This window comes from Amblyomma mixtum, chromosome 3 (assembly GCF_055824585.1).
Source record: "Amblyomma mixtum isolate Tamu chromosome 3, ASM5582458v1, whole genome shotgun sequence".
Taxonomy (NCBI): Eukaryota; Metazoa; Arthropoda; class Arachnida; order Ixodida; family Ixodidae; genus Amblyomma; species Amblyomma mixtum.
Genome location: NC_143014.1, coordinates 57,560,284 through 57,586,915, shown reverse-complemented (window position 1 = coordinate 57,586,915; position 26,632 = coordinate 57,560,284). Strand labels below are relative to the sequence as shown.

Genomic DNA, 26,632 nt, shown 5'->3' with positions numbered 1-26,632 from the left:
TCCTCGTAACAATCACCATCTACCACTTGACTGCTCCCGTCTTTTACCAAAAAGAGTTCACTTCAAAACTTTGTTTTTCGAGTTATATTGTATTATCTCTTTCCGGAGTCATGGATATGAAAGAGCAGAATGGTGTGATACATGACACTCGATATTTTGAAGGTCCCCACCGCAAGATATAAAAGGGCATACTCTCGCTGCTTCAGCAGCGGCACTCAACCGCTGTGCGCTTTGCACATCTGCACATTGGTTGTATTGGAATAGATAAAAAAAAACTGACTCGAAAGCATTCTGTGTCACCTTCGAAGGGCCATGTGAGAAAGGCTTCTACACCAAGACGAACACTGTGAGGCGCACTTGTAAGTATGCTGTACAATCCTTTACATTCATGTACGGCCCCAGTGTACGATTAGGGTGCCCTGTTTACAAGTGGAAAAACTTTGTAAGGCCCCATTCCGGTCCGCTTCTGGTGGCTGGTCTTGGTCCTACTCGAGGCCGAAGCCTTCGGCATTGGAGATCGCAATGGTGAGCTTCTCCCGAAGGATCTCCTTGCTTTTGTACTTGGGCAGCACCAGCTGATTAAAGCAGGTATGGGACACGGGTAACCTGCGCACGTATACAGGCAAGACTGTTAGCGTTTGGTTAATATGAGTAAGCCCTGTTAGGGAGCAATCAAAACGCCCAAAAAATTGTGGGGTATGTCTGATTCTTTGTGTGTGCGTTTGTGGAGTGTATCTGTGTGTGTGGAGGGGGTGCGGAAGGGCAGGGGAAACAGGCAAGCATTCATTGCTACAGACTTGAAGCAATGATTCTTGCCATAAATTTCTTCGTTCCGATGGATCCGCCGTTAGTCTCTACATCAACATCGCAGTTAGTGTTTCCGCAATTTTTTAGCTTGAAGCAGAGACAGGAACTCGAAAAGGAAAAAAAAAATGGCTGTGGTTTAGCTCTGGTTAAACCTCGTCGAGTAGCGAGAGTCTAGCTCCTTTCAGAGGAGCAGTACTGAATTCATCGTCATCTGTCGTCGTGGATGCACTGACGTCCGCTAAGCGGGCCCGTCTAGCCGCGTCGTCCTTACGTCGCTTATCGAGACGCTTAGCGCTCTCTTCCTCGGTCTCCTCGGCCCGCCGCCTCCTCTTGCCTTCTTTCCTACGACGAGCCCTAGCTTCCTCCGAGCTGTCCATTTCTACCACAGGCTCCGTATCGTTGGGATATATACGAGGGGGTACCCAAAAGAAACCGGACTAAATTTTTTGGTCGGTAAAGCTTCTGTGGTACCGCGTTTTGCCACTAGGGGCGCATAGAACGAACATTCGAGAGTCAGTAAGCCGAGTGCCGTCGTTGAAGGAGGTCAGACTAGTTTAGGCAGAGCTTTAGAGTGACGACTGTTTTGTGTGAATGTCGTTTTTGCAATGAGTGATTTTCTTGAAGAGTGTGCGCCAGTAAAATTCTGATTTTTGCTCGGAAAAAGTTGAATGGAAATTCTTGCAATATTAAGAAAGACTTACAAGGACGATGCTATGGGGACAACTCAAGTGTTCCTGAATCGAATCCTGAATCAAAGCAACAATCATGCCAATGGAAAACTTCAAATTCCCCTCGCCTCAAGAAAGCTCGTCAGGTGAAACGAAAGCTCAAAACAATGCTGATTTGTTTTTTCGACGTGAGAGGAGTCGTCCATTGAGAATTTGTTCCGCAGGGTCAGACAGTTAGCCAGGCTTTCTACTTGGATGTTTTGAAAAGATTGGGCAACAGTGTGCGGTGGAAGCGGCTAGATTTGTCCAGTCGGGTGACTGGTTTTTCCATCATGTCAATGCCCCTGCTCACACAGCCCTGTCTCTACGACAATTTTGGACCAAAAATGGCATGACCCATATTTCTCAACCCTCATACTCTCCCGACCTTGCCCCATGCTACTTTCTTTATTTCCTAGAATGATAAAAATAGGTGAATGGAAAGCGTTTCGCTGGTGTTGCTGAGGTGAAGAAAAAAACGACGGAGGCACTGTCAAGCATCACAAAAGATGAATTTAAACAATGTTTTGAAAAATTGAATGAAAGATTCGACAAGCGTATCATTGCAAGTGGGGAATACTTTAAAGGAGATTGAAGGTCTGTGCTTAAAATGTGAACAAATAAGTTCAAACAAAAATAAGTCCGGTTTCTTTTGGGTACCCCCTCGTATACCCGCCGTATCTCTGACGATACTCCGTGCATGCGCACAACTGACGAGGCGGGCGGCTGGAATCTCGAAGGATTCTAAATTCTAGAGGTCCTTGTATTGTGCGATGTGAGTGCACGCTAAAGAACCCCAGGAGGTCGAATTTTCCGGAGCCCTTCTCCATGGCGGCTCTCATAGCCTGAGTCGCTTTGGCACGTTAAACCCTCATATACCACAAACCATTTCTTTGATCCCACTGTTTATCCCTTCCTCTATGGCGCGGTTCGGGTGTCCATAGAGGTATGTGAGACAGTTACTCCGTATTCCCTTTCCTCAAATACCATTTTTCAATTTTACGAAGGAACGCCATCGCCCGTTAGGCGCGACGCCTTGCCCGTGGTGCCATGGCTCAGCGCGCAGCCACGCTGACCTCGCAAAGCGGCTGCCGTAGTGTAGCTCTCGCTACAAAATAATGGTCGATTTGCGTAATTAAGTGAAATGCGAATTAGGTGCGCTAGCAGTTCGGTTTACACTTCGGTTCCAGTGTTCAGATACAGTGTTCCCGGATGGCAGTTCTTCGTTGCTCTTCCCGAGCAGACTGTCGCGATTAATTGAGCTGCCGCCTGACAGTGTGGACAGGTTACTTACCTGCCCAACAAGTGGTGGGCAACCTGCCCAGGTACATACAGGGTGTTTCAGATAAGTGTTTAAGTGATTTTCAAAATAGTCTTTTTGGCGTTAAAATATGGCTATTGCGGCATAGTAGTACCAGTGTTGGCGTACACCGCAACTGGTTAAGCTGGTTAACTCAATTTTTTTATAATTGACTTTTACCCTTTATTAGGCGATTAGTTAGCGGTTAGGCGATTAGTAGGCGGTCGTTAATACTAGTCATTTCATTTTTTTAGATTTTTTAGAATCTCCAGTGAACGTAACATGTAAAAAGCCTAATTTTGTCGAGGCACAGCGCCAATGCTCATCGCGTTTTCTAAGTTTAAAAAATTGATATGACTATTACTAACAACCGGCTTCAAATCTCTGTTTGTAACTAAGAGCCTAAGTCTAATAGTTAGTTATCAAAAGTTAGTTAACCGCATGCTACATAAAAGGATTGACCGGTTTTCTGGTGTCCGCTAACAGTGATAATACTATATTGAAAAAGCCCTATTTTTTGCCTCAAAAAACCTATTTTCGAGAATTTCTCAGTCTTTCCTGAAACACCCTGTATATACGAGTAAGCACCTGGGTAGATTGCCCGCCACACGGTGTGCTGGTAAGCAGCCTGCCATGAAACCGGCTTCAGGTAAACAGACAGACAAACACACACCGGCTAAATGCATGCGGCGAATGGTCACTATAAGTTCCGGCGCAGTAAAATAATTCAAAGCGGCTGAAAGTTCTTCAGGAATATTGATCGGCTGGCGGCTTTAAATGTATATCTATTATTGACTAAATTATCGCGTGCGAAATGCGCTAAAGCGCACGTCACAATGAATGAATGAATCAATCAATCAAACAATCGATAGGCTCAAATATGCATGCAATGAATTGTTAGGGGGTTAGGGGTGGCCAGTTTACGCTACGCATAAAAGGGCTAATCGACGACTTCGAATATAGAGGTGGAATTACGGAAAAACATCGTCCATTGCGTTTCAAAGTAATGTATTTTCTCTTCCTGCGTCAACTGCACTTTATTCCTAAGATAATTAAAGAAAAACCTTACGAGCAGGGCAAGTAACTCTGCTTGTTAAGAGCAAGTTTGAAAACAAGCTGCAGAGAGGCTGTATACCATGAATGTGATCCTGTACGAATAAACACTTCTGAATATGAAATGTTGAAGCCTCTCATGGCGACGACACAAACGGTTCTTCACAAAAGCGCTACCCGTGTTTTAAATACAGGGAAAAAATTTCAAGCCCAAGATGTGCGGAATATGGATTTTCCACAGCTTGGAACTTGCATGGCAAGAAATGGCGTACAATTTTTGTAGCGACAACCTATTAACGCAGTGATCCGACACTTCCTTTACGAAATTCAGTCTCCTTGTGAATAGACCTAAAATTAACAATATGTAACAACACTTCCTCATACCATGAGTTTGCTTACATGTCTGTGTTGCTGTTTTGAGCCGATATCTTGAACGCCATTTCCCCCATGCCTCCGACGGGCACTCGGTCGCTGCCCGTTGCAAAGCGGAGGAACTGCTTCTGCACGTCCGGGTTGAAAGACTTGAGGATTTCCCAGAAGTCCCTGAGCACAAGAAACAAACCACCGATACAAGTTCACGGCAAAAAAAAAAAAAAGAATATTTTGAAACAGCCACTGAGATCGCTATTAGAGCATGCATCCTGCTTTTATAGGATTTTGAGTTAATGCGCGAACAGTGTAGTGAGTGTGCGCTTTTGATGAGAAGCCAAAAGTTTGTTCGATTTTAGGTAATAGTCTTGAATAGCTACTTCGCTTTTTCTTTACGTTTCTTTCACCCGATTTTTCGCTCTGTCTCGAGTCTGCTGCCTACTGGCTGTTTACGGTGCCAATGCATTTCACCACACAAGGGATTATTCCCTTCTAAGAGGCATTAGAGGAGTTCGTTTCCATAAGCTGTGTGCAGCTGCCGATAGAAAACTGAAACCTCATTGAGCCAGGCAGCAAAGATTTTCGAACATTGTGAACCACTGATTGCACGAAAATATCCTGTGAGAGATCATAATCACGGGAACGTTGCTTGGCAAAAAAATTTGGACGAAAAAGCAACGCCAATTGCTACATTGCTACATAGCGCAAAATAGACACGGACACAGGGAGACACACAGGACGGGCGCTATCCGTCCTGTTTGTCTCCTTGTGTCCGTGTCTGTTCAGCGCTATGTGGCAAGTGAACCGTAAACAACTCGCCCAAGCTTCCATTCTAGCAACACCAATGCTTGTTTCCTATGTCCAGTATAGCGTGTCTCCTTAACCTTGCTGCGAACTTGAACTGAAAGGCATTTAGTGATTGTAGTAAACTCTGATGGATTTGTAATCATAGGGCACACATTTATTTATTACAGTGTATAGTGTGAACGATAAAAATTTATGTGCTTCATGAAAATAACAATTATAAATGTCTTCCTTTTTCTTATGCGCACTGTACGAAGCCTCTTCTTCGAGGCATTTAGTTATTTATTTATATCTCCGGTATTTTCCTTTGAAATACCAAACTTTTTCTTCTGACTCTTCATTTTTATCTTGTTTCCCTTCATAAGCAAAAAGAAAAGGAGTGCTTCAGCTGACAGTACCAAGTGTCGGACCAAGGGTGGCTCTTGTTTCATCATACCAAGAATCTTAAAGCAGGAGCCACGCTTCTTTTGCTTATCGCTGTCTCGCAACTCACGCACCGCCTACAGCTTATAATTACGAAACTTTAAAACATCCACCAGCGGCGCAATGAGCTTCGCGTCAGCTCTTTGACGAGTTCGTGCATTACGTTGCGCTGAGTGGCCGGATCTCTGTGAAAGGCTGCACGAACGCGTTTCAAGTTCCGCAGCATTCGTGTATTCCTTTTCGGACCTCGTCGCTGACTGCTCAGAGCCCCAGCCGTCACTGTATTATAAGGCGCCAAGCCCACCTTATCACACTGCGCCTTTCTGGAACAAGCAAGTGCATGATGACCCTCACTATTATGCCGCATTCCGCGCTCAGCCTCGGCGAAGGAACCAGTATAGGCATGAAGGCTTCTGCAGCAAAAATCTGCGTCTACACCAGCCATTGCTTTGAACCGTACGGACTTCTTGGCTGGCAACTGTACACAGCTTGCCACAAATGCAACAGTTACAGTAGTTACAGTATGCGCCATCCGGTATTGCGCGTAAAAGGAATACCACGGCATTCACAGGGTTCGCTCGTCTTACGTGTTTGATAGTGGTCGGTACAGAGACAGAGAGCTGCTTGTTACGGCTTTCCAATCGCTCCAACTTAAAATCAGATGCGAAGAAAAATACAGGACCAAGGTCATAATAGATTAGACTTCTGTGTCTGTGTCTCCTTTCACAGCTTCTTTGCTCATGCTGCAAGAAACGGTTTGCTTACCTGATTATTGGTTCGTCTTCTTCGAAGCTGTCGTACACGGTGACTTTCCGCAGTTCATCCAGGTCCAGTTTCGGACACCCGCAGACGAGCATTTCAACTTCTTCAGGGCGAAGCATCTGCCGTTCGAGGAAATGCAACCGCGGGCTGTGAGAAGACTGTGAGGGGGCCATAATTTAATTTCTCTTTTCGTTTTTATGTTACTTACAATGAGCGCATTAGAAGCACAAACGCTGTGGAATCCCAGATAAAAGGCTTTAAAGGGCTGAGCGATGGCCTTGTTGAGAACCAGGTCCACGTATAGATCTACGTACTCTGCGCAAAAGGCAAAATAGCGCAGTGTCGTTTTCACACCAGTCCTGTATTCATGCTCGAGGTCGCGCGCAGAAACCATTTCATTCAGTTGTATGTCAGCTCATTTACTTTTCTCGGTATAGATCAGCATCCTGTATCCGATTTCCGAGTATTTTATCATACAATGCATTATGGTGTTGCTTACGCGTAGTGAAAGTTTGTGATATGGATATCATATAGCGAGCACAGCTGCACTAGCTGGAGATAAGACAGGGACGAGCAGACTGAAGACGGTCAAACACTCGTCTGCTCGTCCTCAGTCTTGGTATCATTGCGCTGATACCATGCTTCAGTGCGCTATGGAGCGCAGCCGTCACTCATAGAGGTAGCGTCTTCACAAGACAAACATTTCACACAAAAACGAAACCTTATCGCATGGCAATCATTGCCTCCACTAATTTCACGCATGATCTCTTATCAGACACTTTTCTGGACAATTTTCGGCTCACCTGCTCTGTTTTCGCTTGTAACTGGAATGTCCTCACCGCCGTACTTGAGTGTGTGAGTTTTTACTTCTCCAAACTCTTCGACGGATACCTTTTTTCGAGAAAAAAACAATCAATTGCGGGCACACAGTTAAAAGTAGACGCAAAATGCGCAAAGGCAGAAAGTGTTTGGGACCTTCTAGTACCTGAAAATTCATGCAGAAGTCCTCTTCAACGTTGCCCTCGTACGCCAGCAGCTCGTTCAAGCCCACAGCAACGTCCTGAGCGTGGAAAGTTGGAAAGAGGGAGACGCATGCAGAAATGTACTTTTTTTTTCGTTAGGTGATGAATACTGCGACCGAGAATCCCATGCTTAAACGAGAGCAAATATATTACAAGCAAAAAAAAAACTGGGAGGAGGTTCATAAGACCTCTGCGTAAGTGCAGTCCATGGTTGGCCGGAGCCTTTTTAGTTGCACATCACTGTTGGCCAGCGCTCGTGCAGCGGCCAATCACGGGCATGTGCTCTTACGTGAGGGAAATCTTGTGAACAGCGGCCCATGATAAACTGATCCAGAAGAAAAAACACCACTGTTACCTGATTTGAACAAGGACATGTTTGGTCATTTGCGAACTAATTTGCCTAATGCGATTAACTTGCTGTTTAAAGTGCACAGCACTTCCGAGGTCAGTCTTGCCGCTTTCAAACTGTCATCAGGTGTATATCAATGAAAAAAAATTAAATGCGAAGCATGCCATATAGGTTGCCCAAGTTCGTCATTCGAACCCTGGTGCCGCTGTGTTCCAGAGAAGAGATCAGTACAAGGGAAAAAAATGTTCTCACACCGAAGAATTTCTTCCGAGATGTATAAAAGAAGTTAATAGGCTACGCAGACGTCAACTAGCCGCCATTCGTTCACCAAATTCACGCTCAGGCAAAGAATAAAAAATAAAGCAGAGGGCCCGGGACCTACGTAGAACGAAAACGCCCACTGCGCAGTGGAGGAGAAGGGCGTTGTACAAACATTATACCTGGCTTATTTTTCTCTACACAACCTTTATAACCCATTTTCCTTTTGTCAACCGCTTGTAAAGCAATATCCATGGATTTCTGCTTCATATTTCTGGTAAAGTATATTTTCAAAGTTTTCCATCAAAAGGAAAAAGATTGCCCATCTAGGATTCTATATCGGCGGAAATAATGTGAAGAACACTGTAGTTCAGTGTATGCCCTCCACGCTGTCACTGTTTACGTTTTTTCGCGCATAGCCGTCTGCTCTTCCAGTGCCGTCTCTCATCACCTTCGCAGTTTCCATGAGAGGGGAAGAGAAGTGACCACCTGACCCCTATATTCCCCCTTTATGGAGCGTTTTATTCATCAAATATCCGCTTAATGGCTCATAACCCACCGGATATCGTCTTGCGCGAATTGCATGGCTGGGCCCACAAGTTAGGTCAGATACGTCCTACACCCATCTGTGAAAAAAATAAACATTATACGCAACATCAAGCCGACTTAACTGTTTTCCGATTTGAACTCAAACATATTAAGAGTGGGAATCTGCGACCCTTAGATGAAGGGACAAAAGGCAAGAGCTCCTGGCTGGCGCTTTTCCTACGAGGCAGTACCGGAAATGGTACAGACAAAAACGCAAACACCTATATATACGTTGCAATTTCTACAGAAGCCCACGGTTAACAAATATACTAATGCATGGCGCATCAAGAAAAAAGGCAATGTACAATCAAAAGTATCTTTATCGTGCTAGACTAGACCTGACCAAAAATCCATCCATCAGAAGAGCACCTGACTAAAAATTAAAGCACAAACAAGAAGGAAATAAACAGTTGAAGATCATTCTGTCAAGTCTGTATTTATGTGATCAGCCCTCTACCATATCGAACGCGGTTAGCATTTAGGGTCATAGACAGCTCATCTGGCGAGTCCCTGTAATTGTTTACGAAAGTAATCTGAAAAGCAAACAGAGAAGCCAAGTCAGCCGTACCGGCATCACTTCGGCCAGGTCGTCCGTCGTGAACTTGCAGATTCCCACGTACGAATTCTCAATGTTGTGTGGAACGACGGGAGGGTTGAGCAGTTTTTTGTAGCACGCCGTGGGAAAATGGAGGTCCAGAATGATGGAGTTATAGACAGCGAGCCCCATTAGGTGCGAAATGTAAGGAATACACCACGTTCGCTGTACACCCGCTGCAGTTTCAGTTATGAAAGCGCACTGCAAGCGACAAGATGCGCTTGTGCCAGGCGGCACACAGTATAGCAAGATAGATACCGCATTAGGGACGTTCACAAGATAGGCAAGACGATAAGAGTGCTATACTAGATATGAACCACCTCGTTATACTCGATGTGAACCAATTTGCTCAGCATCATCCTGCAGAGTGCACAGTAAAGGATATAACGCCTATAAGGTTGTACTCTCGTAGATTTCCGAGTTGCGTAGTGCTGAACCAGTAGCACCTTGCTTTGTTGTGGTATACAAACATGCCTGCAAATATCCGTGAAACAACGACTGGTCAATTAGTAACGAGCATTTCTAGTTTTAATTCCGCCGGATAAATCACCCACCGTAGTCAGGGCTGAATATCTGCCTGATAAGCAGCAGGAACCACTCCTTTGTGAGGCCTCCCATGTCCAGGCCTGGTTCGCCCACGAAGGTAACTTTTAGTTTCTTCTTCAGATCACTCTGTTTCCGGGCAATCTGAGGCAACGAAGAAATGAGTGTTGTTTCATCTTTCTCAGCTATTCCAGACTGTGCTCAGTCACTGGCATGAAAACCAGGCACCGCGGTTGATTGCTTACCTCGTTCAGGGAGTCTGACACGAGATGAGACCGTCGAACATTGAGGTTGAGAAAGAACACATCAATATCCGGCGCCTGGTGGTGAAGCGCCCGGTTTAGCAGGCTCCTCTGCGAGACAGAAAAATCGACAAGAATTTAGAGGTGTCTTCTTGATAATATAAATAAAAGAACTCCCATACTTTCTGCCCTCCTCCCCCATCCCCTCTCTCTTTTTGATGAGAGCGCCTACTCCAAGGGCTACCTGCCTAGCATTCTCCTTCAACGGCTGTGATGCGATAGTTTTGTGGAGAAAGTCCTCTGCAGGCTTCCTCCACGCCACGACGTCGTGAAGAAGCGAAGGTGTTGGCGTCCGTATTGCGTCTATTAGCAAGCCTCCACCTATATGAATGTATAGCATCACGTGGAGCCTTCAGCTGAAGTGAACGCTGCGCGAAAGGAACATGGAACGAACGCCACGCGCACATTCTAAAGCAGGCCAGCCGGTTTCTTCTTAAATTCTGTGCAACTGTCACTGCGCAAGAGTACGCGATGTTCTAAAGCAATCGATGTGCTTACCCTCGCGTTTAATATCATCTGCTGTTCCGAGTCTCTCTGCAAGATGGATTTCTTGGCCACGATGCTCAGAATAAAAGGGTACTGGCAGTACGAAAACCTGCACGAAAATATCAACGTCTTAAGTGCGACCGCAGCGCATCTGCACTACTCTTAAATTTAGTTTAACCCAAAATAATTATAAGCCTGGCGACATTGTTAGCCCGAGTCGCACATAACTTTTACTTTCATGCATTCGCATCACCTGTAGCACGCGAAACATGCTGACTACATTGTCGCTGCTCACGGTGAACACACTGATTTCTTATTCGGTTGTCAGGCTTAACAGAGCAAAATTTGTGCATTTATTTAAAAAAGTGCAGAATATTTGGTAGAGTGAAAAGTGAAAGTGAGTGGTTTAATCCGGCTCCGAATAGCAGTGGCTTTATATTCATAAAGTCATGATCATATTGCATTCGTTCTCAAATTGCCTCGCGAACTCCTGTAAGACATAATTGTATCAACAAAGAGATTTTATATGTGTACAAATAACAGAAATGATTTACTTAGTGTGCTTGCCAGGAGACTGCCACCGGTAGTATTCGGACATCAGGTCGATGTGGTCTAAGGCACTGTTGTAGAATTCAGTATAGGTCAAAATGTTGGGATTCTTCTTGTTGTTTGCAGCATCTGAAACGTCGAGAACATTTATTAAATTGTGTCGCAAAGACCAACTGGAAACACAAATGCGGCGGTGTCCGTCCTTTAAAAAAAAAAAAAGCAGTCCGTTACATAGCTAATGATGCCTACCATGCACCTACCGATCACCGATTTTCACATTACCAGACTATTTCAGTTCATAGCTTGGATGATTAATATTTAGCAACCGGATATAAATGAGCTCTGCAATATGATCACCGAAGATTTGAAACTTACCTTGCCTCACGCAAATTACGCCAACCTATACCCTCCAAAGCACAGAAGAATGGGTTATTAGTTTTTGCCGCAGCAACTACAGAAATAAGATGCTATGGTTTAGAATGCCACATTTGCTATATTACCTGCTATCTTTAAGTACAGAATGTGGAAAGAACAGCTTGCGAGTAATTCTTGCCGTCTTAACGTGAGAGGAAACATCGATGTAACACTGTTTAACTATATTTCCATGCGTGTATAACATATACTACATGCATATGCTCTATGCGTGTAAAAAGTGCTATATGAGAAATGTCTAACCTATTGATACCTGCGATTCTACCAATATACTGACATTTATTTATTGCTGTATGCCTCGTAAAAGGGTGGTCACAGGGTCCCTCAAGTGATTTCAAATTATTTTTTACCCGTGCTCACCCATATCTGTCATGTAAATAAACGACTTAACTTTACTCCTGTTTTGCTAGCTGCGCTCTTCTGCCGCACTGTCTGCTTCGTTGGCACATTGCTCGGAGAATGAGATGATGGGTAGTTTCCGCTTGCGAGCGATAGCCGAGGCACGGCTGCGCAAGCTGTATCAAATTGCGTGATTTTTCTTGGCATGCGAGCGATGCGGTTGGTACGGGTGCAGCTGCTTATATTTTGAATTAGCACAAATAAAACGTGGCCTCTTAGGGTGGTTACGACCGCATCTGTTTTCCTTTCGATCTTGCAACATCGGGAAAGAATACGGCTTGTCTCGTCGTTACTGAAATTGAGAGGACATAGTAGTAGCGCTAAAAAACACAAGGACGACAGGGTAGAGAAAGACAACACAGGCGCTAGCGCCTGTGTTGTCTATCTATCCCAGCTTTCTGCCTTAGTTACTGAAATATTTTTGTGTATTTATTAAGTGCCGCCGTCGTTAAAAGGTTGACTGTTCGCCGAAAATGTTTTGTGTAGTCATACTTTTGAACAAAACGCACCACATGGCAGACATGTTTTAGTTCTTATATTAACCACTTGTTTTGATGAGATATGGTCATTATAATACTTTCGAGTCACAGGAGAACTGTCTGCTTGACCTAGTTATTGTGTATGTCACGTACCACCGATCTTTTGCGCCTTCCTCTGTACGCGTCCTTTCCAACCATTGTTTACGCTTTTAGGCTTTCGCCGCCTATTTAATTTTCTTCACTTGACGTTCATAAATAATCGGACTCGCTATTTCTAAACAACTCGTGCGGAATTGATTAGTGTACGTGAAAAAAAAAAAAAGTGCTCCTCAATGGTGTTTTAAAGTCGGCATCTCCTTGTGCACATCAGCATGAAAAGGAACCCGCTTTACAGGCATGCAATACGATGGATTTCGTTTGCATCAGGATTGCCAACAAAAGTAAAGCACACGGTCACATGATTGTGCTTATATTTCTACTATTAATCTGCGAAGATGCGTCTAGTGGTCCAAAGCATCAGTAGCATGTATCTTCGTCAAATTTAGTGTACCATGTAGCTGCGTGTCATTATTTTTTGTTTCCACCACAGGCAAGCCTGAACGCATTAAAGAAAGAACATTGCCAGAAAAGAAAATATGGGAGGGAATCAATTTAGTCTAGCTCTACATGACAAGTAAAAGCAATCTTGTAAGTCTCAGTCTAATATAAATTTATGCCGTAGTTGCAGCTTTTCTCAAAAGCAATGTTCCCTTGAGTTCAGTGAGAAAGGTCTGTACGCCAGAATCGCGGCGCTGCCAAAAACAAACGCGTCGTGTATTAAAGGACACCTACTGATCAAAGCCAGCACTCTGGTTGCGCATGGAATCCACCACCGGCTCTTGCTAATAGAGGGCAGTTTGTGCCCATTTGCGGGGGGAAATTCTCTGATGGTGATGAACTGCAAGAGGCGCTTGACTAAAGCCCGGAGTCTCTCAGGTGAAGAGCTGAAAGACAGGAGGACGTAACAGCAAAAAAATAAATAAACAAATAAGAATGGCTGAGCGATTCTTGATGCGCTCAGTGCTTTGAGCCAAGCTATACAGCTTCTTCGAATGGAAAGTCTTCACAGGCGCTATGTTGAAACCTCACGAGCATAAGTACATTAAGCGTACTCTCGGAAAATTATTTCCGATAATTATTTTTCTCGCAGAGCATCGTAAAACCCATGCCCACACAAAAAATGACAATAGGTGAAAATGAGCTTTGTAACGTGTTCTGCAAATAAAATGAGCTATGCGGTCAGGCCGGAATGAAACGCGAACACACACAGCCATTAATTCCTAATTTGCAGCGATGCATTCTTTTACAACCGGTTCATGAATATATTAAGCTTGATAGACCCTTTGCCCGGAAACAAGAATCATGTTTATTGTTTATGCGGCTAAAAAAAAAAGTGCTTACATATTTTGTTTTTTTGTTTTTTTTTTTTTTCACGGGCGTTGTGCGCCTTTCTTCCGGCCTGAATGTACGTATTGATTTCCTAACAGCAGTTTAGTAAGGCATGTATCCTTTGCTTCTGCAGGGTCTCATTTTTGTGAGCTTGTTTTGTCAATACTGAGTAGCAGTTAACCTTAACATTATTCAGAAATGTTTTCCTAAACCTTCAGGAACTATAAAAGACATCAGTCATCGGACTGTTCACATATGCTCATAATTAATGTACTATACCCCACAGAAAGCTCACGGGATGCGTGCTCTCAGTAAAAATTAATTGCATCACTGCCTCGCGACCCAGCTGCCGGGTAATATTACCCGGCAGCTGTACGTTATATAGTACGTTCCCACATGGCCTCAGACATTGCGGTAGATTGGCTTGGGTGACTGCGTCGAAATATTTTTTTTTTTTTCCCGCACACCAGCATCCCGTGAACTTTTGTGTCTGTACATTGTGCGTTGCTGGGCGGATTGGCGTTGGGAGTTCGTCAATATCTCGTCTCGTTTTTTGAACTGTTTTTTTTCTTCCCGATACTTGATATTTATGCGGTCCTCTTTTGTTTGTGATATCCCCTGCAAGTAGGGCATATTAAACGAAAAAACCTAAAAAGCTGTGCCTTGTCGCAACTTACAATGCACCGAATTTATTAGGGATACTGTATCGCGAGATAAAAACATTCATTTCATTCCTGAGACAATTGCTCTTGAGAAACACAAAGGCACAGAATCAAATATTTATAGATTTATTCAGTTGATTCAGGTAAGGCTCATAATTTGAGCAGGTGAATGTGAACACACGTTGAAAGCATGGTGAAATGCTACTAACTTTGAAAACCAGTGAATGAGCAGTTGGTGATCCGAACTTTTTAAGGACACCACTTTACGCAGAAGGTGTGCGAATACTGTGTACGACGCTTGGCTACTGAAAATTGGATTCTGAAATGACAGTAAAAAGTACCTTACATCGCTGCACCAGCAATGCTATGAGAGGAAATCAGTTCTAAAACTAGGGATGCAACAAATCAAAACTAAACAATACCTGAAGCAGCATATATACAGCACGCGTGTCATCTTTTGATTTCAGCCTGAAAATAAAAGAGTAGAAATTATGATATGCCAATTTGGCTAGAGCGTGGAATCAATGTTTAGCCAATTTTTGTCTTGTGCGCATTGGACAAACGCATCTCAAACGATTACCTGATATCGGTGGCAAGTAAAGAGTTAATAATTCCTTTCAAAACCGCTTTGCTGACGTATGCTGGCTGTAAAAAAGTGACATAAATTGAGGATTTCCGCGACCAACTGCAAAAATATTGGCAACATGAGAGGGGTTGAAAGGCTTACCAATTCTTCCAACATATCATAAACAACGTGCAGCAAATCGGTTTTAATTTCGGGATCTTCAAGCTTTGCATTGTCCTGGTTTGGGTTTTCCTAGAAAAGTGAAAAGTAATGTACACCAAAAGAAAATGTTCACCGAAAGCTGTGGAGAAAAAATGGACACAAGAAAAACTGAGCAGCAGTAAACACCAGGGAACGTACATAATCGTAAACAAGACAGTGAGAACAAGCTTTCAAATTGGTTTGGTTTATTGGGGTTTAACGTCCCCAAGCGACTGAGGCTATGAGGGACGCCGTAGTGAAGGGCTGCGGAAATTTCGACCACCTGGGGTTCTTTAACGTGCACTGACATCGCACAGTACACGGGCCTCAAGAATTTCGCCTTCATCGAAATTCAGCCGCCGCAGCCGGGATCGAACCCGCGTCTTTCGGGTCAGCAGCCGAGCGCCGTAACCACTGAGCCACCGCGACGGGGCTTTCAAATTTCCTAATTATTAGCATCAATAAAGAAAGCCTGCAAGGGACCGCTCTTGACCGCCTTTTATAGAATTTATCAGCCTTAATCATTAGCGCGTGACATCTGGACACGATCTGAGAGCTTGAAAATTGAATATTGGCTTTCGAGGAAAGGAAACAGCGCAGCAAGTGTCTCACTTATCGGTGGACAGCTCACCCGCGCCGTGTGGGAAGGGAGAAAGGAGGAAGTGAAAGAGAAAAAGAGGTGTCGTAATGGAGGCCTCCGGAGTAATTTTGGCCACCTGGAGATCTTAAACCTGCACTGACATCGCACAGCACACGGGCACATTTTGCGTTTCGCCTCCTCGAAACGCGGCCACCGCGGCCTGGCTGGAACCGGGCACTCCGGCTCAGCAGCCAAGCGCCCTAACCACTGAACCACCGCGGCAGGTCGTAGGGGTTGTGCAATATTCGTTTTTGCACAAAGCCTTTGTGACACACACTTAACAACGCTGTTAATGCTCCGTGTAGCTCACCTTAAAAAGCGCGTTCAGCTCGACCAATGAACTGAACGTTTGTTCGTAGAACTCTTGCACTTTGGAATAGCAGCATGACGCTCGGCCCTCTTCAACGAGTTCTCTGCATATATGGTTGATAAACGAAAACTTGACTACTTATCGAAATTTCTTCATCAATAAGAAAACCATAGCGTTATCATTACACAGTGTCTTCTCAATGGAAAATATTCATGACACATCCAAAAAGTTTTATCCAAAGAAAATTCGGCGCTCAAGAGATATTACCCAATCTGTTCAATGTGACGGCCTTCCAAGCCTAGGCTAAAAGTCAGTGTATTTTCGCCGTTCCCGGTGAACACACAACAGCATCGCTTGCGTACCGTGAAGGCAAGGCCGTCGAGCACTCGAAAGTTCAGTTCGCACAAATCGAGCAGTTCCTTCCGGTAAGCCAGCAGCTTACACTGAGAGGGGGAAGAAATTCATGGCGGTAAATGTAGGCAGCGGGTTGGTTAACTTGAGTGGCCCTGTTCGTCAAGCCGGCCACGTGCAGGACGTGCGTAATGGCGTGCGCCCCTTCGTGTTAAAATAACTATCAGCAGCACAATTTTATGGTAGGCGAGTGTGGAGGAAAAAATTATTTCGGCTCGATCACGAAACCAAATTGCCTTAAACGTCTCAAGGTATGAGAGGACATGCACTGTCCGCTGGTAGTAATGGGTAGGTTAGGTTTTCTTTTCGAGAACACGCGTGCAGTAAACATTTGCTGCTGATTTTAAACGAGGAGAGAAATATCCCTGTACATTTTGAACACAATATGACCACCTCCATCAACACCGCAGGCCCGCACTCTCATTTAAGGTTTCACAAGTGAATATGGACCCAATTAGCCAACAGACCCACGCCACAGCACCTCGATGGCCTACTAGGGAATATCCCCTTCCTTTCACCACCTGCAGCTTCAAATTAAATTCAGAATCTGCCTTCCTTAATGCCAGCCTTCATGCGACAACGGCGATGACGCAGGACATCCGCCCGAAATGTCCGAAGCACACTGTCTTCTTCGTGGCCCTCAAAGGTCGCCAATTTGAACAGAGCCTGTTTATTTGTATTAAGGGAGTAATTACTCATTGACGTCCACCCGAGCGCAGCCATACGGCTACAAAGGAAAGCTGTACAGTTTTCTGATAAACTTCGCGGTTAAAGAAAAATTCGTCCTGGTCCGGGGTTTGAACCCGGGACCACGGCTTCACCGGAGCAGTCGCTCTACCAATTGAGCTAACCGGTACGTCAAGCTTATGGTAGGGCGAGAGCCAATTGATCAATAACTCGAAGTGGGAACAGTGTTGACCAAATATTTAGGGGAATATAATATAAATATTTATAATATATAAATCCCCTAAATATTTGGTCAGCCTGTTGATTGCATGATGCTGGGTACCGAGTCTCAATTCGCGAAAATTTTTTTAGATTATACCTTAGCGGTACTCACTCAACGGGCAAAACTGTGTGAACGCAGTAAATTTCTGCAATACTTATTACGTAAGAACAGGCACGCATGCTCGAACGCACGAGCTCACTATCAAACTCATACACGCACAGATACAGGTGCACACATTAATACTTCTCCGTGTGCACGGCACGATCCAGTCGCAAGAAGTAAGTGGACCTACATTTCGTAACCTGATTACGCTGGCGTCTTAGGCATTAGAATTTTGGCATTGATGCATGATAGCGCGCAAATATGGTTCATAGGCGCATTAACTTTGCAGAGTATGCCGGCGAAGTTTCATGTGGTCATGGATCAGTGCTCTTTGAAATCAGAACCGTGTTCTCGTTATTTATGACGCGATGTGTACGTACATGAAGCCTTGTGCTCGCAGCTGTTACGTCGCTAGCTGAACTGAATACGTTTTCGGGATTTAAAACCAATTGAAAATGAACAAATATCGAAGAACTTCATGGTTATCAATGAAAATGCTGGACGGAGAGGAGGACTGGAGATGGGGTGTTTACGGATTCGCCTTCACGAATTTAGCCACATGAAATTCCTCCGACTACCTTCGAGAAAGTTCTGCAGTGACTGAGCTGTAAGGTGCAAGAGCCATCGTCAGGCATTTCGTCTTTTGTTCTTGCTCCTATTTCGGTACCAGAAAGAAAAAATAAATAAAATAAAATAAAAAGCTTTGAGTAGCGAGTAGCGACTGGTCACACTCTCGCACTTGGGCAGCGAGTTATAGGCATACCGCCATAAGAAATAATGGCTAACTACAACTGCGACAACTATAGCTGCTAACATGTACTACATATATAAATAATCGTAGCTCTAATTCACTCACGATGAATGGTAAACGGCAACAAACCTCTAGCCGAGCGCTTACTGTATGGGAAGTAAAGCGCACAGAATGCTTCTGCATTCGCATTGGTCAAGCTGCTCTCGGTATGTTTTTGACCTGAACCATCTCTGCATGACACTTCCCGAACCAGTTTGTGCTGGTGGCACAGCTTTGAATGCGGCGTTGATTTCTTTTAGGGTCCGAACGCTCATGCGCTCGGCTCAGATATGATCCCCGAGTCAACTGCGTACGAGCACTCAAATCGGATGCAATTACCGATCGAACGCTCAGTTGGCTGTTTTTCAAAACGAGGGGGAAAAAACAGATGAATTCGAATTCAGCTCGAAATAAACTTGGGTGCATCAAAAAACCTGGGCTGTCAGGTGCTCCTGAAGTACCAAGTTTTTTTTCTCTCCCTTTTTGCTGCGCAATATGTGCTCAGATTTCTGACACTGTTTTACTCGTTTACTTGACTGTTTACTTGACTGGTTTACTTGACTATCTCAGAGCTGTCTGAAGCTGTCTGAACTGTCCTATATGCACTTCTGTGTGGCCAAGCGGATGCTGTACCACAAGGCACGTGCGTGGCAGCACTGCAAAAAAAGCTAACTTCAATCCTGTGCACATATATCTAATAAGGCTGCTTAGATCTAAGAAAGCCAGTTTCGTTCGTTCGTTCGTTCGTTCGTTCGTTCGTTTGTCCGTCCGTCCGTCCGTCCGTCCGTCCGTCCGTCCGTCCGTCCGTCCGTCCGTTCGTTCGACCGTTCGACCGTTCGACCGTTCGTTCGTTCGTTCGTTCGTTCGTTCGTTCGTTCGTTCGTTCGTTCGTTCGTTCGTTCGTTCGTTCGTTCGTTCGTTCGTTCGTTCGTTCGTTCGTTCGTTCGTTCGTTCGTTCGTTCGTTCGCTCGCTCGCTCGCTCGCTCGCTCGCTCGTTCGTTCGTTCGTTCGTTCGTTCGTTCGTTCGTTCGTTCGCTCGCTCGCTCGCTCGTTCGTTCGTTCGTTCGTTCAAGGAAGCTCTGATAACGTATTGCATGGATTCATTCGGCGTGAAATTAAGAAGAGACGCTTGGGAAGAAACCGGAGGAAGTTGTAAAGCTTGTTCCTTGTGGCAGCGTGCTCTCGATGCAGGTTCACGGCGTTGACTCAACTCCCCCCTCCCAGAAACAGCAGACAGACCACTCGCCTGATCTCGCGGACGTCCCTGCGGCGCACCGGGTACTCGGGTTCGAGCAGCAGCTGCTCGCGGCCGTAGACCGACCCAGCGTCCTTGGCGGGCTCCGGCGGCGAACCGGCGCTCTGGGTGCAGAGGCGGCGCTCGGCGTCGTGCTGCACGGGCGGCAGCGACGAGTAGAGGGCGCCCGGGGACGGAGGCCGCAGGATGAGCCCCGTAATGTACGCGTGTATAGCGCCCAGGCTGTCCGTGATGAGCGGCCCGAATCCGGTGACGCGCACCAGAGAACGCTGGGAGTCCTGCGCAGGAAAAATGGGCAGTTATGCAAGGCCAGGTGAAGCACCACGCAATTAAAAAGGAGCGCTGACAGTGTTAACGAGGTGATGGGTTTTCACGCGCCGAAACAATACTGTGGGCCACAAATCACGCCGTAGCGGAGAGCTCCAAACTAATATCGACAGCCTGCACCTTTAGTCTTCAGGTGTAGGCGTACTGAAGACAGATGACCGGAAGAAGGGGAAGTACCTAGACTTCAGTGTCATCGATGCATATCACTACCTTAATAAGGAAATGGGGAGAATTTTCCTGAGGACTTACAAATGCCTGCAGGTTATTATTCCATTATTCGATGACGTCCCTCTAATCCTACCGAGGCAGACAGAATGAAGCTTAAGTAGTACGAGAATAGTTAATAAAGCTTGTTGTGTTTGTTTGTTTGTTTGTTTGTTTGCATATATGCTTGTTTGTTTGTTTGTTTGCATATATGCTTGTTTGTTTGTTTGTTCGTTTGTTTGTTTGATTGTTTGTTTGTTTGTTTGTTTGTTTGTTTGTTTGTTTGTTTGTTTGCTTGCTTGCTTGCTTGTTTGTTTGTTTGTTTGTTTGTTTGTTTGTTTGTTTGTTTGTTTGTTTGTTTGTTTGTTTGTTTGTTTGTTTGTTTGTTTGTTTGTTTGTTTGTTTGTTTGTTTGTTTGTTTGTTTGTTTGTTTGTTTGTTTGTTTGTTTGTTTGTTTGTTTGTTTGTTTGTTTGTTTGTTTGTATTCCGGTTGTACATGGAGGAAACGAATTAGGTAAAATAAACATGGTAAACATGAGGAGTTGTGCGCGCACATGCGTAGAAGCGCGCAACAACTACCACAGCGTGTCACTCCGTCCGAATGTCCTCAGAAAGTGAAGCAGCATATTCTAAGGCCCTCCTCTCTAACTCCGGTCATGGCCAGCGTCCTATTTTTTTCTTCCTGCCTTCGACGGCTACCCAATCCACACAGCGTGGTAGACCGCATTTGTCTCGTCTCGCCAAAATGAAGACATTTGGGGTTGCGTGAGGCATACCTACTAGCGAAGGCACGCAAAATGTTGCTTCCTGAACCATAACACCACTTCACCTGTCAGAAGGAGCAAGGAATCTGATGCCAAGGTTCTGCCTAACCTAGACATGCGTGGAGTTCAAAACAAATAACTGGCCTAGCCGCGCTTCATTACCCGCCCTTTCTTTCAGTAAAATTAACAACGCCACGCCAAGCAGCCAGTGCACTTAATCAGTGGAGCGCCTGCTCACAATTTCACTTCGATAACATCCTTGAGCCTGGAGACTTACGCGACCCATTCTTAAGACCATTTGCATGTATGAGCCCAGTGCCCACGAAAATTACCCGCCCGCTGAGAAACGGCGTCTTTTTTGGGGACTGCCGTGCGGTGCCTTCATATATCGTGCAAGTATATAGCGACTCAGCTAACTCTGCAGAAGTTTATTTTGTTTCAAGCGGTGGAACACGAGGGAGTTTCAAGAGAAATCGGCGAACTAAATGTGGCATGTTCGGACGGCTGCATTGCATATGCCGTGACTACGCAAGCTGCCGTGACTAGTGCAGACCTTGACGTGCAACCCCGCGCAAGGCTCCCAAGGACGCGACGTATTTTTTTTTTTAGCCAATGACCCGAACAACAGTGTAGAAAAAAACAAAAGGGATCTTGCCGACGGGCAGCACTCGAAAACACTCGAATGGCTAGCTCTTTCGCATGGGAACACAAACAAACCTCAGCCTTCCCTGTTTGCGAAAGCGGAGTGTAATTCTTCTTTCCTGTCAGTCTTAATCTTAAAAGACAAAATTACGCAGCCCAATACAACTTAGCGTTCCTCATAGCCTGAGTCACATTGGGACGTTAAAGCCCTATAAACCATAAACAACTTCGCTTTCACTGAAGCCGACTAATTGGCCTTTGCTTCATTTCATGGCAGTACTTGACGTCTTGATCATCGTACGAAAGACTTAGCACAATATTAGAAGTTTTCTAAGTTGTGCGTTCACACACAATATTTCCATGCTTTCTAATTGCAATACTTTGATTTGAGCTAGTTGGTTGTAGCATGACATGTTTACGCAAAAGGCGTACTGGCGCTAAAAAACGAAGACAACACACACAACAGGACAGGACTGGCGCCAGTCCTGTCCTGTTGTGTGTGTTGTCTTCGTTTTTTAGCGCCAGTACGCCTTTTGCGTAAACATGTCATTTCTAATTGCCTTCTTCACTTTTTTCACCCGCAATGAAATTACCTGGATTATCGGATGACTCTAATAATTGCAGTTTACATGGCCTCCCATGAATGTGTAGTTCACGAGAATAGTAATAACTTTCAGCAGAAGATAAGTACGCAGAAATACAAAAAAAAAAGGAGATCTCGAAATGTAGACCTTTGCAACGCTCGATGTCGACCCACAAAAACCGTGTGTTCTACTTTAAAATTTATTCACAGCTTCAATCAGATAACATGCGGTTGTAAATTCTAGAAAACTGCAGCTGGGAACCGCGGACACTTACACAACTCGCTTTGATTGGTTTGGTTAGGAACGAGAGACTCGCTGATGATCGCGCGTCGTTTTCATTGTACCTCAAATGTCCCGAAACGTAACGGAGTGTTTGAGCAAGTGAAACTCTCAAGCGTTTTGTCACCAAATCTGCACATACTGGTACCGCCTTAGCGAAAGCAATCAACAACGGGAGGTTTCTTTCTCAGCCGCGTAGAGGAGCACTTATGGCACCCTTTAAGCTATAAATTTGTAAGGTAAGGAGAACCATTGTCTTCACCTTTCGGTAACTTTTGGTCTTTAGGAGTGCCGTAAGGGCTCCACTACACGAATGAGAAGCCAACCCCGTTGTCTGGTTACTTTTGGCACAGACGGTCCGTACCAACTGGCGGAAGGTCACGGTTCCGTTTTCACGTATGCATGTGTGGTCGCGCGCACTGACCCGTTAACCGGGTACTTTTCATGGTAATTCGTTGAATGTTGTTTTCGAAATGGATTACCTAGGTTTTACGACGGAACTGCGGCGTGCCGGAACACTGTTCTGGGTGTGGTATCGGTTCTCTACATTTGTGCCAGCCAAGCACGTCATATTACTTCCAAAGCTCATGATCACCACCGTTAACACTGTACGAAGTTGAAAATCTAATGTTATCCTTTTAGTAAACAGTCTCCGGCGCACCACCTTCGGTATAAGTTGATGAGGAATCATTTTAGAAGAGATGAAGGACACCGTTAATTGAACTAGCAGACTATATTGGATAGGCAGACGTTCATGCATGTTATTGTAAATTGTAAGGTTTAAGGTTCCAAAGCGACACATGGGATATGAGGGACGCCACAGTGAGGGCTCCCGATTGTTATAGACCACCTGAGGTTCCTTAATGTGCGCTAAAATCGCACAACAAACGGGTGCTTCTGTACTTCGCCTTCATCGAACCACGATCGCCGCGGCCTGGTTCGAACTCGCGACCTTGGTACCAGCAACCGGACGCCAAAACCACTGAGCCGCCGTGGCGGGACATGCGTGGTAGTGAATTAAGCAGTTCCTCAATGACAAAAAAAGAAATCACGTTATTCGAAGCTGATGAGTCGTCTTATGAACTTAACATATCATTTGACATTTTGATCAACGGTTAAGAGGCTGGGCTGAGAATACACTTTAAGTACAGGTAGCGCGAAAGATATAGATATCTGTGCATCGAGAACATGACGTGATTCAGAGAACCGCATACCGCGTGAATTTTATCGAACTTCCTTCGACTGCGTTTCTTGCGGTTTCTGCATTTCGCTATTCGACTGCCAAACCGCATCACTGTAACGGAAGGGGTGCCAGCAATGTGAATTACATACATCAGAGCCATTACCTTTTTCCACAACTTAAGAGAATCTACTTCTATTCAGAGTTCTTTTTCTCTTTTTTTTTTTTTTCGTTTCACGCGAGGAAGTACTCGCACGCTTTTCGAGACGGGCAATTCATACCACAGTTGTGCGATCTATCACTGAAGTTCTATGATCAAAAAAATTTCCATAACTAACGTCCGTGCGTCTCCTCCAGCCCAAGCTAAGCCCATATCTTTCTTAGCGTAATTAGGTAGTCTTATCTCACCGGATTGTCTCGGTTACAGCTGGAAGAAAAGGTCAAATGGGAGCGATACCTCGTCCTGTCATCCCCTTACGTGCGCACGTGACGCGGGTAGCTATTAATGACACGACGTCAAGCAGTTGCCACATGTCAGCTACAGCGTGTCAGCACAAGCGGGGAGCTTTTCAACCGCATACGCCTCCCTCTTCGCGCCCCTGTACTGCCTTTTACGGAGAAGCGCAGTCACAATGTCTCTCTGATTTCCTTTTATTCTTTTCCCCTCCACCATGTCAGCATGCAGGTTTCAAACGGAAGCGTATTTTTATACCTTACTCGACAACGCTGCGATATAGACGTTCCGTCCGCCGAACAAGCGTGACATTGATTGTGCAGTTCCCTTTTATTTTTCCTTATTTTTTTCCCCCCTCAGCTGCGTCGATCTTGTTTACGCAGTGGTCGTCTAGGAGACTGGGCCAATCGAATGCGCGGCATTCGAACCGATGGCTCTGGAATGACCTCCTCCTCTTTTTTTTTTCTCGCACATGCGTGCTGCGCAGTTGCTAGCAGGCCTCTCATTTCCTTTCGTTTCTGTTGCGTAGGCGCACGTGGCCATGCCAATGAGCGGTGGCGAATCAGATATGCAGAGGTCACTCGATTCGACGCGAGCCACGCGAAACAGCACAGAACGTGCGCTTTCCGCATGACGTATAAATGAGCGGGGCAATCGGCACGATGTAGGTGTGCACACGCCCTGCAGGACACACACACATACGTTGCGCGGCCTCCAACGTGACATCCGCGGGCTCCCTCCGGTGACAGTTATTGGTGACAGGGGCCGACAGATCGCCCATTTTTCTTCGCGATCCTTGTTACCACGTCGCTTTGGCCTGCTTCTCTTTGCTCTGGCTATTTGGCATTAGCATGCTGGATGCGAAAGTTTGAGTGGAGTCCGTGCGCTACGTTCGCACGGGCGAACGTAGAGCACGTCGATGCAGACGGCACGAACATGAAGCGAAAGGAGATACATATAGATTTGATATGAAAGAGCGAAACAGACGACTTGTAGTAGGGAACTTGAAATATGCAACTTTTTGGGTTTTTTTTTTTTCTTGCGCTTTCAAGTGTTTTTTTTTTTTTTTGCATGTGAGCTTTTAATGTGCTCCTTCTATCTCCTAAAGGAACAAATAAATCAAATAACGAACACAACGGGTGGCCGGAGTTCGTTACTGCTGCGCCAGATGCGGGCATTTTGAGAAACTTCACGAACAATGATACGCAAAATTCTGTACGTCGGCGCCGAGGTGTGTTCAACGAATGCAACCCAATTCGAACCCCTCGGTCTAATCTCAGTTCAGTTTAATTCCGTTATTCTTTTTTTTTTTTTGGGGGGGGGGGGGGGGGGTGCGGGGAATGATCATGGTGCTCATGGTTTGAATTTTCGGTTAAGGAGTTACATACTTCATCGTATTGTTTTTCGCGGAATTTCTATATATTTACAAAGCACCGTGTATCATAGCAGAAACTACAATCTTATGATAATTTCTGCAGAAAACATGTTACTTCTATGCAACTATCGAAACACAAAGAGTGTTGAATCCAAATTCCTGAGCAATTGTTGCAATTCTTGAACAACTAGCTGAATCTTCACGAGTGCCGCCATCTGTTGAGTGCTGGTACCTGCTCCTACTGGTCCAGCCATGCTCGCGCCTCCTCTTATGGTAACCTACAAGTGACAAGCGGCTGAAAAGGTTTTTCTTGGTTTTTCTAAATGTTCCGTGATAAAGTCACATTCAAACCTAGATGCCTGCTTTTCAGCACAAACAACACAATAAGATGACTAAATTTCTGCAACTATGCAACATCCGAACCCATCCACATCATAATGGTTTTAATCCGAGTATGTTGCTGTTAGTCTGGAACTTCTTCCTCCTTTTTTGAAATCATGTGTAGTTGTCTTGTCTCTGTCGTGATTCGTGCACAGGAGCATAATGCCGCGGTATGAATTTTACTGCAGGTAAAGGTTTCAAGTAATTCATAAGGCATGAAAGGAGCCAAATAGGTCGAAATGTCGTGCGTATGTCAGCCATTTGGGAGGCCCATCTATTGCGTCTCATTGATACACAACAGACCAGTTCGCCGACCTCTCCTTTCGTCATAACAAACGGTTGTCACGTGCTTCCAGAGCCGCTGGCATCTAGAATTATTAACGAACTGAACTCAGCCATATCTTCCGGCCTCCTAAGGCAAGTTGAGCGACATTTGAGTGACAGCTGCGCTCACCTCAGCTTTTTTTTTTCGTTTCCTTTCAGAACGGCAGTCAACGCCCTGTTCCTGTGCGCCTGTTTAAGCTTGTTCTACATCGGCGCGCAATATCATTCAGTTAAATAGGTGATGGCGAGACGTGGCAGGGATTCTGCTGTGGTCACGAATTGCCTTTCGCCTCAGTAGTGAGCGGATGTCTGGGCCATCTGTCAAACAAGGCCGGAAGTAACACTGCGCTATTCAGAGCCAACCCTTTGCATAAGTTACAATGTGCGGAGTTCAGGATTGCTCTTACCTGCTTGTTCTTCTGGCGACAGGGCCACAAAAAAAAAACGTGGCATTAAGTACGTAGCGTCAGGCGTAAGCCCGCTTGGCCTACTGACTAGATTTACTGTATAGTGCCCACAGTTGCGCGTAGGTCGGCCATACTGCTCCCCCTAGCATCCAAATTATGAGGAAAAGCCTA

General features: G+C 45.2%; 1 protein-coding gene across 1 annotated transcript in view; it reads right to left on the bottom strand.

The window, feature by feature from the left end:
- Positions 1 to 16: 16 nt before the first annotated feature.
- The window catches only part of LOC149350293 (putative E3 ubiquitin-protein ligase HECTD2), a 30,495-nt gene continuing 3,879 nt past the window's right edge, over positions 17 to 26,632 (bottom strand). Inside the window, exons 2-20 of the mRNA XM_089576866.1 lie at positions 19,532 to 19,818; positions 16,034 to 16,136; positions 15,045 to 15,134; positions 14,898 to 14,962; positions 14,740 to 14,785; positions 14,527 to 14,636; positions 13,059 to 13,210; positions 10,923 to 11,046; positions 10,381 to 10,477; positions 9,826 to 9,933; positions 9,592 to 9,724; positions 9,423 to 9,511; positions 9,011 to 9,172; positions 7,211 to 7,285; positions 7,029 to 7,116; positions 6,434 to 6,540; positions 6,229 to 6,344; positions 4,267 to 4,410; positions 17 to 606 (exon numbers count right to left, since the gene is read on the bottom strand). Of these exons, the coding sequence (XP_089432992.1) occupies positions 486 to 606; positions 4,267 to 4,410; positions 6,229 to 6,344; positions 6,434 to 6,540; positions 7,029 to 7,116; positions 7,211 to 7,285; positions 9,011 to 9,172; positions 9,423 to 9,511; positions 9,592 to 9,724; positions 9,826 to 9,933; positions 10,381 to 10,477; positions 10,923 to 11,046; positions 13,059 to 13,210; positions 14,527 to 14,636; positions 14,740 to 14,785; positions 14,898 to 14,962; positions 15,045 to 15,134; positions 16,034 to 16,136; positions 19,532 to 19,818 (2,217 nt within the window). The 3' untranslated portion in view covers positions 17 to 485. The remainder of the gene's footprint in view (positions 607 to 4,266; positions 4,411 to 6,228; positions 6,345 to 6,433; positions 6,541 to 7,028; positions 7,117 to 7,210; positions 7,286 to 9,010; positions 9,173 to 9,422; positions 9,512 to 9,591; positions 9,725 to 9,825; positions 9,934 to 10,380; positions 10,478 to 10,922; positions 11,047 to 13,058; positions 13,211 to 14,526; positions 14,637 to 14,739; positions 14,786 to 14,897; positions 14,963 to 15,044; positions 15,135 to 16,033; positions 16,137 to 19,531; positions 19,819 to 26,632) is intronic.